At 43.8% G+C, this 16,388-nt stretch overlaps 1 protein-coding gene across 2 annotated transcripts in view; it reads left to right on the plus strand.

Annotated features, from left to right (window-relative positions):
• Nucleotides 1–16,388, plus strand: part of ACVR1B (activin A receptor type 1B) — a 45,764-nt gene that overhangs the window by 12,579 nt on the left and 16,797 nt on the right. For both annotated transcript variants that reach the window (XM_054444152.2, XM_054444151.2), the window contains exons 2-3: nucleotides 11,338–11,577; nucleotides 12,401–12,649. In XM_054444152.2, the coding sequence (XP_054300127.1) occupies nucleotides 11,338–11,577; nucleotides 12,401–12,649 (489 nt within the window). The remainder of the gene's footprint in view (nucleotides 1–11,337; nucleotides 11,578–12,400; nucleotides 12,650–16,388) is intronic.

Here is a 16,388-nt window from a genome sequence, read left to right on the forward strand (position 1 = left end):
TTAGCTCATTGCAGCCTTGAACTCCTGGGCTTAAAAGATCTTCTTACCTCAGACTCCTGAATAGTTGGGACCGCAGGCATGCACCACCTTGAGTGGCTCCTGTTCAGTTTTTAATTGGGTTGTTGTTGAGTTTGAAAAGTTTTTTTTTTTTTGAGACGGAGTCTTGCTCTCACCCAGGCTGGAGTGCAGTGGCGCGATCTCGGCTCACTGCAAGCTCCGCCTCCTGGGTTCACACCATTCTCCTGCCTCAGCCTCCGAGTAGCTGGGACTATAGGCACCCGCTACCATGCCCGGCTAATTTTTTTGTATTTTTAGCAGAGACGGGGTTTCACCATGTTAGCCAGGATGGTCTCGATCTCCTGACCTCGTAATCCGCCCGCCTCGGCCTCCCAAAGTGCTGGGATTACAGGCGTGAGCCACTGCGCCCGGCCGAAAAGTTTTTTATATATTCTGGATTCTAGACCATTTTCAGATATGTGATTTGCGTATATTTTCTCCTGTCCATTGTCTTTTCACTTTTTTGATATTGCCCTTTGATACACAAAGGTTTTTAATTTTGATGAAGTCCAGTTTATCCATTTTACTTTTGTTGCTTGTGCTTTGGTGTCATATCTGACAGACCATTGCCAAATCCAAGTTCATGAAGTTTTACCCCTCTTCTGAGAGTTTTAGAAGTTTAAGTTTTAGTTGATATATTTAGGTCTTTGATCTATTTTGAGTTAATTTTTGCACATGGTATTAGGTAAGGGTCTGACTTCATTCTTTTGCATGTGGTTATCCATTTGTTCATCACCATTTTTTGAAGAGACTTTTCCTCCCCCCTGTATGTTCTAAGCACTCTTGTTGAAAATCAGTTAATCATAGATGTATGGGTTTATTTCTGGATTCTCAATTCCGTTCTGTTGGTTTGTATGTCTATTCTTAGCAACTGTAGCTTTGTTGTAAGCTTGAAATCAAGAAGTATGAGTCCTCCAACTTTATTTTTTTTTCTCCCAAGATTGTTTGGACTATTCAGGGTCACTTGCAATTCCATATGAATTTTGGGATCGGCTTTTTCATTTCTGGAAAAAAACAAAAAAAAGGCCACTGAGATTCTGATACGGATTGTATTGAATCTCATCTGATGTATATAATTTACGTATATGATCATATGTTTACTCTATGTGTAATTTAATTTATGTTGGTGGACAAGTTCGGTTCTCAGTTTTTCAGTATCAGTTTGCAAAAAAAATTCCTCTTGAAAAATAGTATGCCTAAGAAACCCTGGAGGAATATACATCAAACATGTAGTAGTAATTATCTCTGGGGCAGGAATTAGAGGGGCTCTCAACCTCTACATTATATATTTCTGTGGTGATTGAAGTTCTTTTTAAACAAGGAAACATGGATTAATTTGGTAAGCAGGGGAAAAAAAGCTAGTAAAGATAAAGTATATTTTTAAAAACCCTGATATATGATATTCATAATAGCACAACTAACATTTATAGTTTTGGACCCCCCCCCACCAAGTAGAATTCCTCAAAATGAAATATTAGAATTGAAATGCTTAGTAGCAAGTAAGAGCTTTGATGTATTTGATTCAGTGTCAGCAGCTGGGTGGGAGGACAACCAGTAGGTTGGAGATGTTAGAGTACAGACCTGTGGGGAGGATGCGGCTGCATCAAAGCACAATGGGAGGTAGAAGCTTTACTAGATAAAGACAGTACCATGAGATCGCTCAGCGAGGTCCTTTCCTTATATGGATGGTGTATAGGTGGGCTAGGGGAGATATGATGCAGACCATCTGACTGGGATAATGAGCTTGGAGAAGCCACAGAATTAGGCCGGACATCAGTGATTAGAGACTGATTATCCAAACACGAACAAGAGAGGAATATAGCAGTTTTGGTTAAGAACCCATCCTTAGGATACGCAGTCTTAGAACTACTTAAGGAAATACACTGAATTTGATCTTGCATATTGGATGAAATCGATTACAGACTAAATTTCAAGTAGTCTGGAAGAGGGAATACTTAGTCTTTTCTAGACCAAAGATGTGTGTATGCCAAAATCTGTGTAGCTAATGGTGTTGGGTTGAGGAGGGGAGTGTGGAGACAGAGGGAATGCATACACAGGACCTGGAAAAGTAGAAGAGGAAAACACTACTAAAAAAGAAAGAAAGAAAGAAAAAAGAATTAACATCACAAAAAGAGACAACTGGAAGTTCTGTGCCTTGCGAGGGATGGTAGGGGTGGCATTCATCACTTGTTAGTATTCTAGCCAGAAATTTGAGCCTGAATCAGATCAAACCTCTAACTCTAGCTAATAGCTTATAGAAAATACAGAGGAGAGAGGAACATGGTAAATGACACCTTGGAGAGTCAACCCAAAAAATCCAGAATGTGGGAAGCTGCAGGACAAATGGCCTAGATTCTTCAACAGGTAACTTGCAAGGAAAAATAACAGCGCAAGGGGGAACCTATAGATTAAAAAAGGTTTTAGGAGATCTCTTAGCTGAGTGCAGTGGAAGAACCTCGTTTAGATCTGGATTTTCATTTTATTTTATTTTTGAGGCAGAGTCTAGCTCTGTCACCCAGGCTGGAGTGCAGTGGTAGAGTCACTGCTCACCTCAGCTTCATTCTCCCGGACTCAAGCAATCCTTCCACCTCAGCCTCCTGAAGAGCTGGGATGACAGGCATGTGCCACCACACCTAGCTGATATTTTTACTTTTTGTAGAGACAGGGTCTCACTATGTTGCCCAGGCTGATCTCAAACTCCTGAGCTCAAGAGATCCTCCCACCGCAGCCTCCCAAAGTGCTGGGATTACAGGTGTGAGCCACTGTGCCCTTCCTGAATCTGGATTTGAGCCAGTTGTTAATTTTTTCAAGGTAATAAAGGATTTTTGAACACTGACTGGATATTTGATTATATTAAGGCTATTGTCAGTTATTTTAGGTATGATAATGATATTGTGGGAAACTGCAATTTAAAATATAACTTGCGGAAGATTGCAATATCAATGACAAAAAATTAAAGGCACTTAAAAACATTAAAGGTAGGCCGGGCACGGTGGATCACGCCTGTAATCCCAGCACTTTGGGAGGCCGAGGTGGGTGGATCACAAGGTCAGGAGATTGAGACCATCCTGGCTAACACGGTGAAACCCTGTCTCTACTACAAATACAAAAAATTAGCCGGATGTGATGGCAGGCGCCTGTAGTCCCAGTTACTCGGAAGGCTGAGGCAGGAGAATGGCATGAACCCAGGAGGCAGAGCTTGCAGTGAGCAGAGATTGTGCCACTGTACTCCAGCCTGGGCGACAGTGTGAGACTCCGTCTCAAAACAAAACAAAACAAACAAACAAACAAAAAGGTGGTGCGGTGGCTCACGCCTGTAATCCCAGCACTTTGGGAGGCCGAGGCTGGTGGATCACCTGAGGTCAGGAGTTCGAGACCAGCCTGGCCAACGTGGTGAACCCCCGTCTCTACTAAAAATACAAAAATTAGTTGGGTGTGGTGGCGGGTGCCTGTAATCCCAGCTGCTTGGGAGGCTGAGGCAGGAGAATTGCTTGCACCCAGGAGGCAGCGGTTGCAGTGAGCTGAAATCGTGCCATTGTACTCCAGCCGGGGTGACAAGAGCAAGACTCCGTCTTAGAAACAAACCAACAAAAATATTAAAGGTTGGGGGAAACCTGCTAGAGAATCGGTGGCTGGTGCTAGTGGGAATGTCTGGCATTTAATTGTACACTTAGCTGTATAGGCACTTGGCTAAGAGCTTTATATACTGATTATCTTATTCTTCAGAGCCACCCTATGAAGTTGATTCTCTTAGTTTTCTGCATTTTCTAATTGGGCAGCCCGAGTCCTGTGAGCCTAAGAAACTTGCCTAGTGTTGCTAAGCTAACAAGCGATGGAACCAGGATTTAAGCTTAGGCTGTCTGACCTCAGAGCCCAGGCTGTTAATCACTATGTAATTATATCTCCCTAAAGGTGCTCTCAGTGATAGAGGAGATAGCAGAGAAACTAAAAGAATTATTTCTGGCCGGGCACGGTGGCTCATGCCTGTAATCCCAGCACTTTGGGAGGCTGAGGCGGGTGGATCACCTGAGGTCAGGAGTTTGAGACCAGCCTGGCCAACATGGCGAAACCCAGTCTCTACTAAAAATACAAAAAATTAGCCAGAGATGGTGGCAGGTGCCTGTAATCCCAGCAACTTGGGAGGCTGAGGCAGAATTGCTTGAACCTAGGAGGCAAAGGTTGCAGTGAGCCAAGATTGCACCATGGCATTCCAGTCTGGGCAACAAGAGCAAAACTCTGTCTCAAAAAAAAGAATTATGTCTTCGCTTGTGTGGAGAAGTGTGCTATGGAAACATACAAGTCCAAATTATTTCGAAGTGGACAAGTTGTAGATGTTAGATACCTCTCGAGGTAAAGGTTTAAAACCAATCTTATATTCATAGTTGGCTTGTAATAAATGTTATTTTATTCTGAATTTAAGTAGTGATAAATATATGCGACGTTTTAGACCTAAAGAAGTGGGTCTTTGTGGCAAATTGTATTTCCTAAATGACTGCAACTATATTTCCCATCCCACATGTTTTTCTTACAATGTGACTTTGACACTCTTTCCAATAGGCAGGGTCTACCCGTCTCCCTTCCTTGAATTTGGGTGGAGGCTTGACAGCTTTGATCTATGGTATATGGTGGATGTGATGCTCTATGGTATCTAAGGCTAGGCTGCTAGAAGGATACAGTTTCTGCCAGGTTCGTTTCCTTTTGGGATCTTGCTCTGGAGAAGGGCAGCTGTCATGCTATGAGGAGCCTAAGCTAACCCACACAAAGGGACTACAGGTTGAACATCCCTAATCCAAAATGCTGCAAAATCCAAAATTTTTTTTAGCACCAACGTGCTCAAAGGAAATGCTCATTGAGCATCTTGATTTCAGATTTTCAGATTAGGGTTGCCCAGTCAGGTGTATATGAAAATATTCTAAAATCCCCCAAAATCAGAAATCTGCAATACTTTCTGGTCCAAACATTTTGGATAAAGGATGCTCATCCTGTAGTTGGAGAGGACCACATCAAGAAGAACGAAGGTCCCCAGCCAACAGCCAGCATCATGCGCCAAATGTAAGCGTGAATAAGCCTTCAGATGATTCCAGCCCCAGCCTTGGAGTCTTCCACCTGAAGCCCCAGATGTTGTGGAGTAGAGATAAGCTGTCCCTGCTGCCCTGCCCAAGTTCCTGGCTCATAGAATCCATGCATAGATTAAATGGTTGTTCTATGCCACAAGTTTTTGGGGTAATTTGTTACATGGCCATAGTAACTGGGACAATATTATTTTTCTTCCCATCTCAAAGGACTTTAATGTTGTCATCATAAATGGCCATTTTTGAGCAGATGTTTAGTGTGGACCTACTAGAACTCAGCCCTGGAGATGCAAAGGTGAATGGAACACAGTCTATTTCTTTAAATGGCACTGCAGTCAGAAGACTGTTAAATTGACCTGTTACTCCTATATGTGTAAAGAGATTCCCAGAAAGACCCTGGTTGCTATGCTGATGAGACCTATAATAAAAGTTAGGGCTACTGAATCTAAGAAAACATTATACTACCCACTCGAGAGAAGGTGGCAGTATGGTTTCTCTAAAGCCCAGGCAGGCTAATTGGAATTTTTTATAGAGGTAAGTATGCATGTGAATAAAGAGAAAGACTTGATCTGGACTTTGAAAGACCCTAATAAAGTCTGTACAGGTAGTTATTTTAAAGTCACAAAGGGATTAAAGGAATTTACACTGTGTATAAAGAACTATCTTAGCCAGCGTGGTGGGGTACACTTGTAGTCCTAACTACTGAGGAGGCTGAGGCAGAAGGGATCGTGTGTGGCCATGAATTTGAGGCTGCAGTGAGCTATGACTGCACCTGTAAATAGCCACTGCACTCCAGCCTGGGCAACATAGCAAGACCCTGTCTCTAAGAAAATTTTTTAAAAAGTCTTAAAAAATAAAGTAGGGATAAAGCACCACTTCTATAATATTGGTAGAGTCACCAATATGAAGTAAGGAATTCATGGTGAAACCTTGAGGTTTCCAGTGGCATTGTTATCCCAGGCTGTAACACACTAAATTCCTGGAGATGAACTGCAGGAAGACATGGTGTGGCTCTTTGGTCAGAAAACCAATAGTGCATTTGATACGAGGAGGGTAAGAATGTGTTGAGAGTGATGTGAATGATATTTGCAGGGTGCTGAATCTGATCACATGAAGGTGTTCCTAGTGTGGCCGTGGCCCTGCTGGCTCTGTGTGCCAGGTGTTGTCAGAAAGAGTGTGGTAGAATGCTGTGTGGTGTTGTGGGGAAAAGATCGGACTTAGACCCTGGAGACCTGAGTTGGAGATGTGCTCCATCGTTTTACTGGTTTACCGCTTGTGAGCCCCTTAACTTCTCCGAGGCTTTACTATCCATAAAGTGAGACAGCTATACCTGCCTCAGCTCCTGAGTTCCTGTGGGGATCACAGGAGAGGATGAAAGTGAAAACTCTTGATACAATAACACAGCGTAGCTCCGCACAGTGTTTTCTTGCGGGAAACAAACTGAAAACATCCTACCTGAATATAAAACTGATGTCTCTGATCCTGCAATCACAGTTGTGTAGAGTTATGGTCTTTGCTCTATCCCAGAGAAACTGGAGGGGGTTGGGATAAGGGCCAGGGAAGAATAATTAAAATAATCGTGGTTGTATTAGGCTATTCTTGTCACTTTGGGCTGTTTGGTGAATTTCTCATCTGGAAAGAGTGCTGAGAAGCAGTTTATGATCAAATCATAAAATCACGAAGAGTAAGGGCAGAACTAGAAGGTTGCCCGGTGAAATTTGAAAATGTCTAGCATACCTAAACAGGACAGTGCTCCACAACCAGTACTAAATTTATGAAATTTATTATTCCCAAGTAGTAATTAAGTTAAAATTCAAAATTACTGTAGCTTCAAAAAAGTTTTAGGTGCACTCCTGGACCTTCATCTGTTAGGACAAACTTAGACATCGTGTGCTGTGCCTCTTCCCTTTCACAGGGGGCGCCATCATGCTGCACTCTCCCATACCGCACCTGGTGAGGGTCTGAGGTGGGATGTTGGGCTAAATGGCGGTGAGTCTGACCCTGTGTGGCAGTTTTTGAGAATTCTTAGCTGGGCTATGGTGTCACTGAGTGGCCTGTCTTTTCTGAGTTCCAGCTGTGTTAGGCGCCTCCATAACACGGAGCTAGACAGTCTGCCCAGGTTGGAACTTGTCAGCCTTACTCAAAACACAGCCTGTCTCATGAATCAAATTTGCATTTACATCCTACCACAAACCACCTTCCAATCATACTTTGGAACCATGTTCAAACCCTGCCAAGGTGGTTTTGTCTTTAGTTTAAATTTGACTAACTTGTTAATGACAAAAGTCTATGCTAGTAGGGCTTTTGTTCTGACCACTTCCTAACTTGTTTATGTATAGAGTGATTTTGTTACTCCTGTGATTTGGTTTTCCGAGTTGTGTTATTTCTACTACGTAATTCTTCCGCCTTAGAATAAGGAGAGTTTTAGGTATGTATTGTTTATATACATGGTGTGTAAAATTTTTAACCTGATGAGTCACTATGAAACAGATTCTAAGAGGCTGTTATCATTAGTCCAGATTTAGCTTTTCAGAAAGAATTGAATTTAGTGTGCGTGGTTTAACGAACTAAGATTTACAGTAAATTTAGATGTTTTTATAATTTATCACTTTTGTTTCAGTGGAAAATGAATGTTAACAGAAGGCTAGCCAAAATGTCTATCTTTAAAAGATGTTTAGGAAAAGGCATATAAAACAGAGCAGAATTGTCCAGTGTTGGGTCAGTGATCAAACAGTGTGAACTTAAAAACAAAACTAGATTCAAACATAGCTGGAAAGGATTTTAGAGGTCATATAGTTCAATCCCTTCTTTCTGGTTAATCATGAGAAAAATGAGGTTCAAAGAGGTTAAATGACTTGCCCAAAGCCATGCAACTAGTTTCTGATAGAGCTGAAACTTGAACAGCAGTTTCTTACTGAAACTTGCCACTTCCTAATTAGTGGTTAAGGAGACACATTTTTACTTGGGCGGTGTTTTTTTGTTTTGTTTTTAGGTTTTACATTGAGGGGGGATTAATATTTATTGAATAGATCTACTGGTTGTTAAGTACTTTAAAAAATATATTAGCTGGGCGTGGTGGCACATGCTTGTAGTTCCAGCTACTCAGGAAGCTGAGGCTGGACGATCCCTTGAGCCCAGGAATTCGAGTCCAGCTTGGGCAACATAACAAAATCCTGTCTCTAAAAAATAGATATATATTTATTCGTGTAATTCTTACATAGCCCTGTGAAATATAGTCATGTGCCGTATAACAGCATTTTGGTCAGTGATGGACCACACTGTTATATGATGGTAGTCCCATAAGATTATAATGCTATATTTTTACTTCACCTTTTCTGTGTTAGATACAAATACTTCTTGTGTTACAGTTGCCTACAGTATTCAGTACAGTTACATGCTGTACAGGTTTCTAGCCTAGGAGCAAGAGGCTACACCACTTAGACTATGCTATCTAAGTTTGTGTAAGTACACCCGTGAGGTTCACACAGCAACAAAATTGCCTAACGCTGCACATTAACAGCCCCACTTTACAGGTTAGGAAACGGGTGCAGGAAGGTTAGTACCTTGCTCAAGGTCATGTGGTTAATATTAAAGCTGGCATTTGAGCCTTTCTGACCTGTTCCTGCTATGATCCCCACTGTGGCTCCTAGTGATGGTAATTCTGACCTTTTCAGGGGTATGGGCAGCGGTGGTAGTTATCTTTAAAATATATCTTTTTCATACTTCTCACTCTGTAAAATATGTAATTAGACATAGATATGTGTAGAGTGGCCTTTCTCAGAGGACCCGCAGCTCTTAGCAGTTGCTTGGCTAATCTTCATACCATCTCTGTAAGATAAATGGTGTTTTCTGGTTGGGTAGTTGAGGCCCAGATAGGCTCAGGGACTCACCCAGCGCCTTATCACAAACCCACACGGCCCAGCCCCCAGTTCCGTTCTTCGTCCTGTCTAGCATAGATTTCACCACTTTTGTTCTTTCCTGTCTTACACCAAGATTGTTTAAGTACTTCCCAAAAATAATGAGCCACGTGTGGGTGTGTTCGTTCTCCAGAATGAATCACTGTGAAAGAGGTTGTGAACTAACGAAATAAGCATAAGTATCTGGAAGCAGAGGCTGCTGACTATTCAGTCCCTCTAATTGGTGGGCTCTGGAGTGAGCGCTTTTCTGAAAGGCAACTGTGGGTTTGGGCTTGTGTCTCACTGTGCTCAGAATAGTCCTCTCTTGAAGTTGTTACTTTTCCCTTCTTGCTTCCCAAAATAGAACCAATGTTGTTCTCTTTGCTGGACATCACAACACAAATATTGAGAGGTATGCTTTCCATAGGGAACCCCTTTTAAAGTGCCTGAATGTCCCCACTGCCACAAAGGGGAATGGGAGTTAGCTTTCTTGAGTTAAGATTTCAGTGTGAGTAAAAGAGGTTTGGATCAAGTATTCTGAGAGTTTCAGAAGTAAATGTAAAAGCAGAAAGAATAAGAGAGGGAGCAAACAAAGGTATTTGGAAGGGAAAATGAAGTGATTCCTTAGTCTTTTTTGTGTCTAAATGGGTTAGAATAAAAATTCAGGAGAAATTTACTTTTAAAAATCCCTTTTATGAGTTGGATCCTAGTCTAATAGGCACCTACTTTAAATGTTCTGACTTTAAGAAATAACATTACCCAAACTCTTAAGCAAGAGGCTGCATGTTTTGGAATTTCTCCCAGAAGAAAGGGATCTGATGAAACGTGAAAAAATACAACAGGCCATAAGTGAAGATCTGCACTGTCTACACTGTCTATCCACCTGCCAGGGCTGCCTCCTTGGTTTCCTCGGGTGGGACTACCAAGGAATCGGCTCATTTATAGAAAGCCTAAGGAAGGAGGGGTCGGGCACTGAGATATTTAGAATCTGTCTTTGGATTTGAAAAGCCAAGAGATGCCTTTCAGAATATTGGAGGAAGAGACGAAGATAGACTATGTACAGCCTAAATTGGTGAGTTATGACAGGGTAGCTTTTCATGGGACTGCCCATAAGTGTCTCATCTCCAGGGGCCATAGTGTGAATGCATTCCCACTTGTTATCCAGATAGTATTTACTTAGTGTGTGATCTGGGACTCAGTTGGGCCCCCACCACCTCCACCCGCCAATGTGTGAGTGCTTCCTTCAGCACTTCCGAGCCCCAGCCTCAGTGTTCTAGTGGGCAAAGCAACACTCCTGCCCATGCTAAGAGGTCAGAGCTAGGTTAGTCTCATGGGAGACAGTGTTGGGGAGAACCAACTGCCGCTGTCTGTGCTATTCTTGTTAGTTGAATAAATAAAGGATTTCAGATTCCAGGGCTGCTGAAGAGACTTTCAGAGGCGCCAAATTCATTTGCAGTAATTCCCTGTCAAATGGGACATACTTATGTATGATACTTACCCAGCAAAACTCATTAATCCCAGAGGTGATTGTGTACACTGCCTGTTTGAAAAAAATTTGTGTGTGCATGTGTATGTATGCACGCATGCGTGAACACATGTCCATGCTATCCAGGGGCCTTTCAGGATGGGTTAAATGTATTGAGCACTTTAATGCATTATCTCCCTTAATTCTCACAATAACTTCATGAGGGAGGCTCTCAAGTTCTCCTCTTTGGAGGATATCCTTTTTGCCCCTCGTGAATGAGAGGGGCACCTGACTTGGACTTCTAAAGGCAGGAGGACAATAATGGAGTGGTCAGGGAAAGCTTTTCAAAAGAAGTGACATTTGAGTTGAATTTTGAAGGATATGTAAGAATTAGGCAGGAAAAAAGCATTGCAGCAAAAGAATGTGTGAGAGCATGCATGCTGCAGGAAGCCGTGGGTGTGCTTGGTTCCTGCTGGGGGAGATAGGGCTGGTGATAGCTCCAGGAACCCTAGGTGGCTCTGCATGAAGTGGGGGCAGCCCCACATTCTCCAAAAGGAAGATGCTTTCCTCTTGTCAGGCATCTCAATTTGAAGAAAAGGTAGTTCCTCTGTCTCTCACAGGCATAAAGTAGAGCACTTAGAGGATAATAGTGGAGCCTCAAAAGCCTTGTTTGTGAGCTAAATAAACAGGTGAAGTTGTGTTCAGTTAAGGATATCTTTTTGGCCCCATCTCTATAAAAACTGTTTTGGAACATCAGATATGCTAAGGGATTATATTCTAAGTTTGGAAAAGGACCTGCAAAAGATCTCACCATTGATGTCAATGTCTGCTCCCCAATTTCCTGCAGCTCTGCTGTGTGCGTGCACCAGCTGCCTCCAGGCCAACTACACGTGTGAGACAGATGGGGCCTGCATGGTTTCCATTTTCAATCTGGATGGGATGGAGCACCATGTGCGCACCTGCATCCCCAAAGTGGAGCTGGTCCCTGCCGGGAAGCCCTTCTACTGCCTGAGCTCGGAGGACCTGCGCAACACCCACTGCTGCTACACTGACTACTGCAACAGGATCGACTTGAGGGTGCCCAGTGGTGAGTGCATGCCCTTGTTGGGCTAGTGGCTCAGCTTGCAGGTAGGGCACCCCGTCGTTTCATTTTTTTCTACTCTTGCCCACTCACTTGGTTTGACGATAAAGATGCCTTTTGGATGTTCCCCAAGGTGACAAAGGCTGGGGTTTCTCAGGAGTTGCTTTTGTAGATTAGAGGGTGAGGAAGCAGATTTTCAAGTTCGTCCCAGAGGTGCCTGCAGTGTTTTGAGTAGTGGCTTAGCAGCCATAGGCAGCGGTGAGGAGTGGAAGAACCAGGCAGGGATCCCCACGGGAGGATGTGGGACTGATCCAGAAAGAGATGGCCCCAGAGCCGAGCAAAGGTGACTCCTCAAGGGAGGATGATGGTTAGATGTGAGGAGGGAACAGAATAGGAAAAGGCCAGTGACCAAAGCTGAGAAACACCACATACCACCCTTTTGCAAGTCTACCATTCAGGAGGCATTACTGTGGAGCCCACAGGAAAAGGAGAGAAACTAGAGCAGAGCTTAGAGGAGCTGTGGGAAATTAAAGAGCAGAAACAGGCATCTGTGTAGGGCCTGAGGCGGGGATAGTACCACGAAATGCATGAGATTACCAAGTGGGTTGTGGGTTTGACTGCGGAGAGAGGTGCCTTAACTAAAGAAGTTGGGCATTTGAGAGCATCTAGGCAGACAAGACTAACCCAGGAAGATCAGAGAGATCAAGGGAGCCTGAACACATCGACAGGGAAAGGGGTCTTTTTCACTCTTCGCTTTGAGGGAGGTGTTTTTACTCTTTCCCTTGTTTTTACTTCTCATTCTTTCCCTCTCCTCTCTCACTTGACCCAGGTCACCTCAAGGAGCCTGAGCACCCGTCCATGTGGGGCCCGGTGGAGCTGGTAGGCATCATCGCCGGCCCGGTGTTCCTCCTGTTCCTCATCATCATCATTGTTTTCCTTGTCATTAACTATCATCAGCGTGTCTATCACAACCGCCAGAGACTGGACATGGAAGATCCCTCATGTGAGATGTGTCTCTCCAAAGACAAGACGCTCCAGGATCTTGTCTACGATCTCTCCACCTCAGGGTCTGGCTCAGGTACCGAGTTCTCCGGGCATCGTGTCTGTGGTTGGCTTTCATCAGTTTCCCAGCAGGATAGAGTGCTTATAGAGAAGGCTGGGGGCCCTGCATTTGTTTCTACCAGCATTGAGTCATTTGGTTTCCTAGTTCCCCTTATTTTGGAGTCTGACGTGTAATAAGATAAGATAATGGGTTCACAGAAAATCTCTCATTCCCTGGGATTCCCAAGGTCTAGTACACAATTATCCACTACAGAAGTCCTGCCTCTCTAAGCTTTGCAACTGTACGTACATCTATTAAAATTCAGCTGGTTCCACCTGAGCAGTGGAGTGCTCAATTTCAGGGCCCCTTTTGAGAAACAGGAGTGTGCCAGATTCCTGTGAGGTGGTGACAGCTAATCATTGATCTCTGAGCAACCACAAGGGGAGTTTAAGGACATCCAGTAAAGCTTAGAGTTGGGATTTGGTGAATCATTGACTTGTACCAGTTGCCCAAGGGTTTTTGGTGGGGGTGAAAATAAAGGCAGTGTGGGCCTCCAGCATAGCATCAGCACTATTTCCTGTACTGCCTTTTGTTGACCAAGTCTTTCTCAGATGAGGGAAATGAACCAAACACTGGACCTTGGCATAAGATGAGAATTTAAGATAAAGGGGCTTGGGGTTGTTTAGGTCTCGGGGTATAGCTCAGCTAGCTATTAAATGTGAACATGAATGCAAAAGAATTTTTTTACTTATTTATTTATGTATTTATTTATTTAGAAACAGAGTCTTGCTCTGTTTCCCAGGCAGGAGTGCAGTGGCGCAATCTCTGCTCTCTGAAACCTCCGCCTGCCTGGTTCAAGTGATTCTCCTACCTCAGCCTCCTGAGTAGCTGGGATTACAGGCATGCGCCACCACAGCAGCTAATTTTTGTATTTTTAGTAGAGACAAGGTTTCGCCACGTCGGCCAGGCTGGTCTTGTGTTCTTGACCTCAAGTGATCCACCCACCTCGCAAATAATTTTTTTAATGAAGATAAACCGTTATTTTTGTGACAATGGTATTGCATTCCTTTTTTTTTTTTTTTTAAGATATGGTCTCGCTCTGTTGTTGCCCAGGCTGCAGTGCCCTTGTGCAATCACAGCTGACTGCAGCCTCAACCTCCTGGGCTCGAGAGATCCTCCACCTTAGTCTCCTGAGTAGCTGAGATGTCAGGCATGTGCCACCAAGCCTGGAAATTTTTTTTTTTTTTTTTTTTTTTTTTTTTGGTGGAAGGTTTCACTTTGTTGCCCAGGCTGGTCTCAAATTCTTGGCTTCAAGTCCATTCTTAAAAAAGAAAAAAAACATCCACAAAGATCACTGTTGCCATTCTAGCTAAAACGCAGAGGATCTTATTTGTGAGAGCTTTGCGTGTTTTTATGTATGTTTCCTTGACGTGGGACAAGACTGTTGTTCTGTGAGGAAATTATGCCATCAGTCATGCCCAGACATTCTGCTTGACACAGGAGTACTTTGAGCTGTGACATCTCCTGAATTTCAGTGGCTTTGCTTTTATTAAGCTCTGCAGTAGAGAGCACCAAAATGATGGATATATTTAAAAGCTGCATATTTTTAGAAACAGCAAAAATCTAGGGCTTGTTCCTTGTTGAAAGAGGTAGGGCAGTGGTTAGAACCTCCTGGCTGACTGTGGGAATTGATTTGCTGCTAGAGGAGGGTAGATTGGGTTTTCCAAAGTCTTTTTAAGACCCAGACCAGCTGAAACAAGGGAAGGGCCATGGTAGTTGTTTAGTCGTCTGTGGTAAAATGGTTAATAACTATTTCCTTCTGAGTGGTTTAGTATATTCTTCATTCAGAATATGCAGAGCTTCCAAGGTGTTAGGTTTCTAATAATGTGGTTTTTAAAGTAGTAAGTCCATGCTGCTCATATGACTTTCAATTCATTTAAATAAGTATATACTGAATACCTTCTGGGTGATACGGTTTTAAACAGATTAGAAAGAGGCTGACCCGGCCGGGCGCGGTGGCTCACGCCTGTAATCCCAGCACTTTGGGAAGCCGAGGCGGGTGGATCACAAGGTCAGGAGATCCAGACCATCCTGGCTAACACGGTGAAACCCTGTCTCTACTAAAACTACAAAAAATTAGCCGGGCGTGGTGGCGGGCGCCTGTAGTCCCAGCTACTCAAGAGGCTGAGGCAGGAGAATGGTGTGAACCTGGGAGGCGGAGCTTGCAGTGAGCCGAGATCAAGCCACTGCACTCCAGCCTGGGCAACAGAGCGAGACTCTGTCTCAAAAAAAAAAAAAGAAAAGGCTGACCCAGGATTGGATCAGAGACACAGGAATTGTTGGGAAGAGTCTCACAGAAGAGGGCACATTTAAAGGAGTCTTGAGGCCAGGCAGCCACCCCTGTAATCCCAGCACTTTGGGAGGCCGGGATGGGCAGATCACATGAGGTCAAAAGTTCAAGACCAGCCTGACTAACATGGTGAAACCTCGTCTCTACTAAACAAAAAATTAGCCGGGTGTAGTGGCGCACGCCTATAATTCCAGCTACTCGGGAAGCTGAGGCAGGAGAATCGCTTGAACCCAGGAGGCGGAGGTTGCAGTGAGCCCAGATCATGCCATTGCACTCCAGCCTGGGCAGCAAGAGCAAAGCTCCGTCTCAAAAAAAAAATAAAAATAAAAATAAAATAAAATTAAAAAAGAAAAAAAAGGCCGGGCATGGTGGCTCACACCTGTAATTCCAGCACTTTGGGAGGCCGAGGCGGGTAGATCACCTCAGGTCAGGAGTTTGAGACCAGCCTGACCAACATGATGAAATCCCCATCTCTACTAAAAATACAAAAATTAGCTGGGTGTGGTGACGGGCACCTGTAATAAGGCTGAGGCAGGAGAATCACATGAACCTAGGAGGTGGAGGTTGCAGTGAGCCGAAATCATACCATTGCATTCCAGCCTGGGTGACAGAGCGAGACACCATCTCAAAAAAAAAAAAAAAGGAGTCTTGAAGAATGAGTTGGAATTTTTAAGAGAGGCAAGAGGGCAAAGAACATTCCAGGCCAATGAAAATACCTTGAGTAAAAAGACAAAGGCATGAAGGTCCACTGTATGTTTAAAGAACTTTTATGATGAGGAGACCAGCATGATGTGCTTGTGCTGGGGAAGCAGGGGGGAAGTCAGGCCCAGGTGTAGAGGATCTTGAGGGCTGACCTTTATCTTCTAGGTAAGGGGCTTCTACTGAAAGTTTCCATGTGGGAAATGAATGTTCATTTTTTCCTTTGGAAGGAATTCTGGCAGTGGTGTGGAGGATGAATTCATTCACTACCAGCCTTCTGTTGGGAAGGGTGGGGTGAGGCGGGGTGTGTGTGGGTGCACAGGGCAAGAGCAGGCTGAGATGGAAGGCAAAAGACCTGTTGGAAGTCTTTTAGAGAAGGTCCAAAAGTAGGACAGGCGGACGGAGATGGAGAGGCGGGGGCTAATTTGAGAAACATTTTGGTGGTTCTATACTGTTGTCATTAAAAGCATAGATTATAGAGTCAGACAGTCCTAGATTTTAAGCCCTGCTTTGCCACTTACTGCTTGTATGAATTTGAATATTACATAACCTCCTCTTTGAGCCTTAGTTTTCTTGTTTATAAAATGGGGATGATAACAGTGCCTTACCTTCCAGGTGGTTTGGGGAAGTGAGATAATTTATGTAAAGCCCTTAGCATGGAGCCTAATGCATAGTAAGCATGCAGTAAATGGTAGTTCCCATCTACCAGACCTAGGGATTAATAAT

Source organism: Pongo pygmaeus, chromosome 10 (genome assembly GCF_028885625.2).
Source record: "Pongo pygmaeus isolate AG05252 chromosome 10, NHGRI_mPonPyg2-v2.0_pri, whole genome shotgun sequence".
NCBI lineage: Eukaryota > Metazoa > Chordata > Mammalia > Primates > Hominidae > Pongo > Pongo pygmaeus.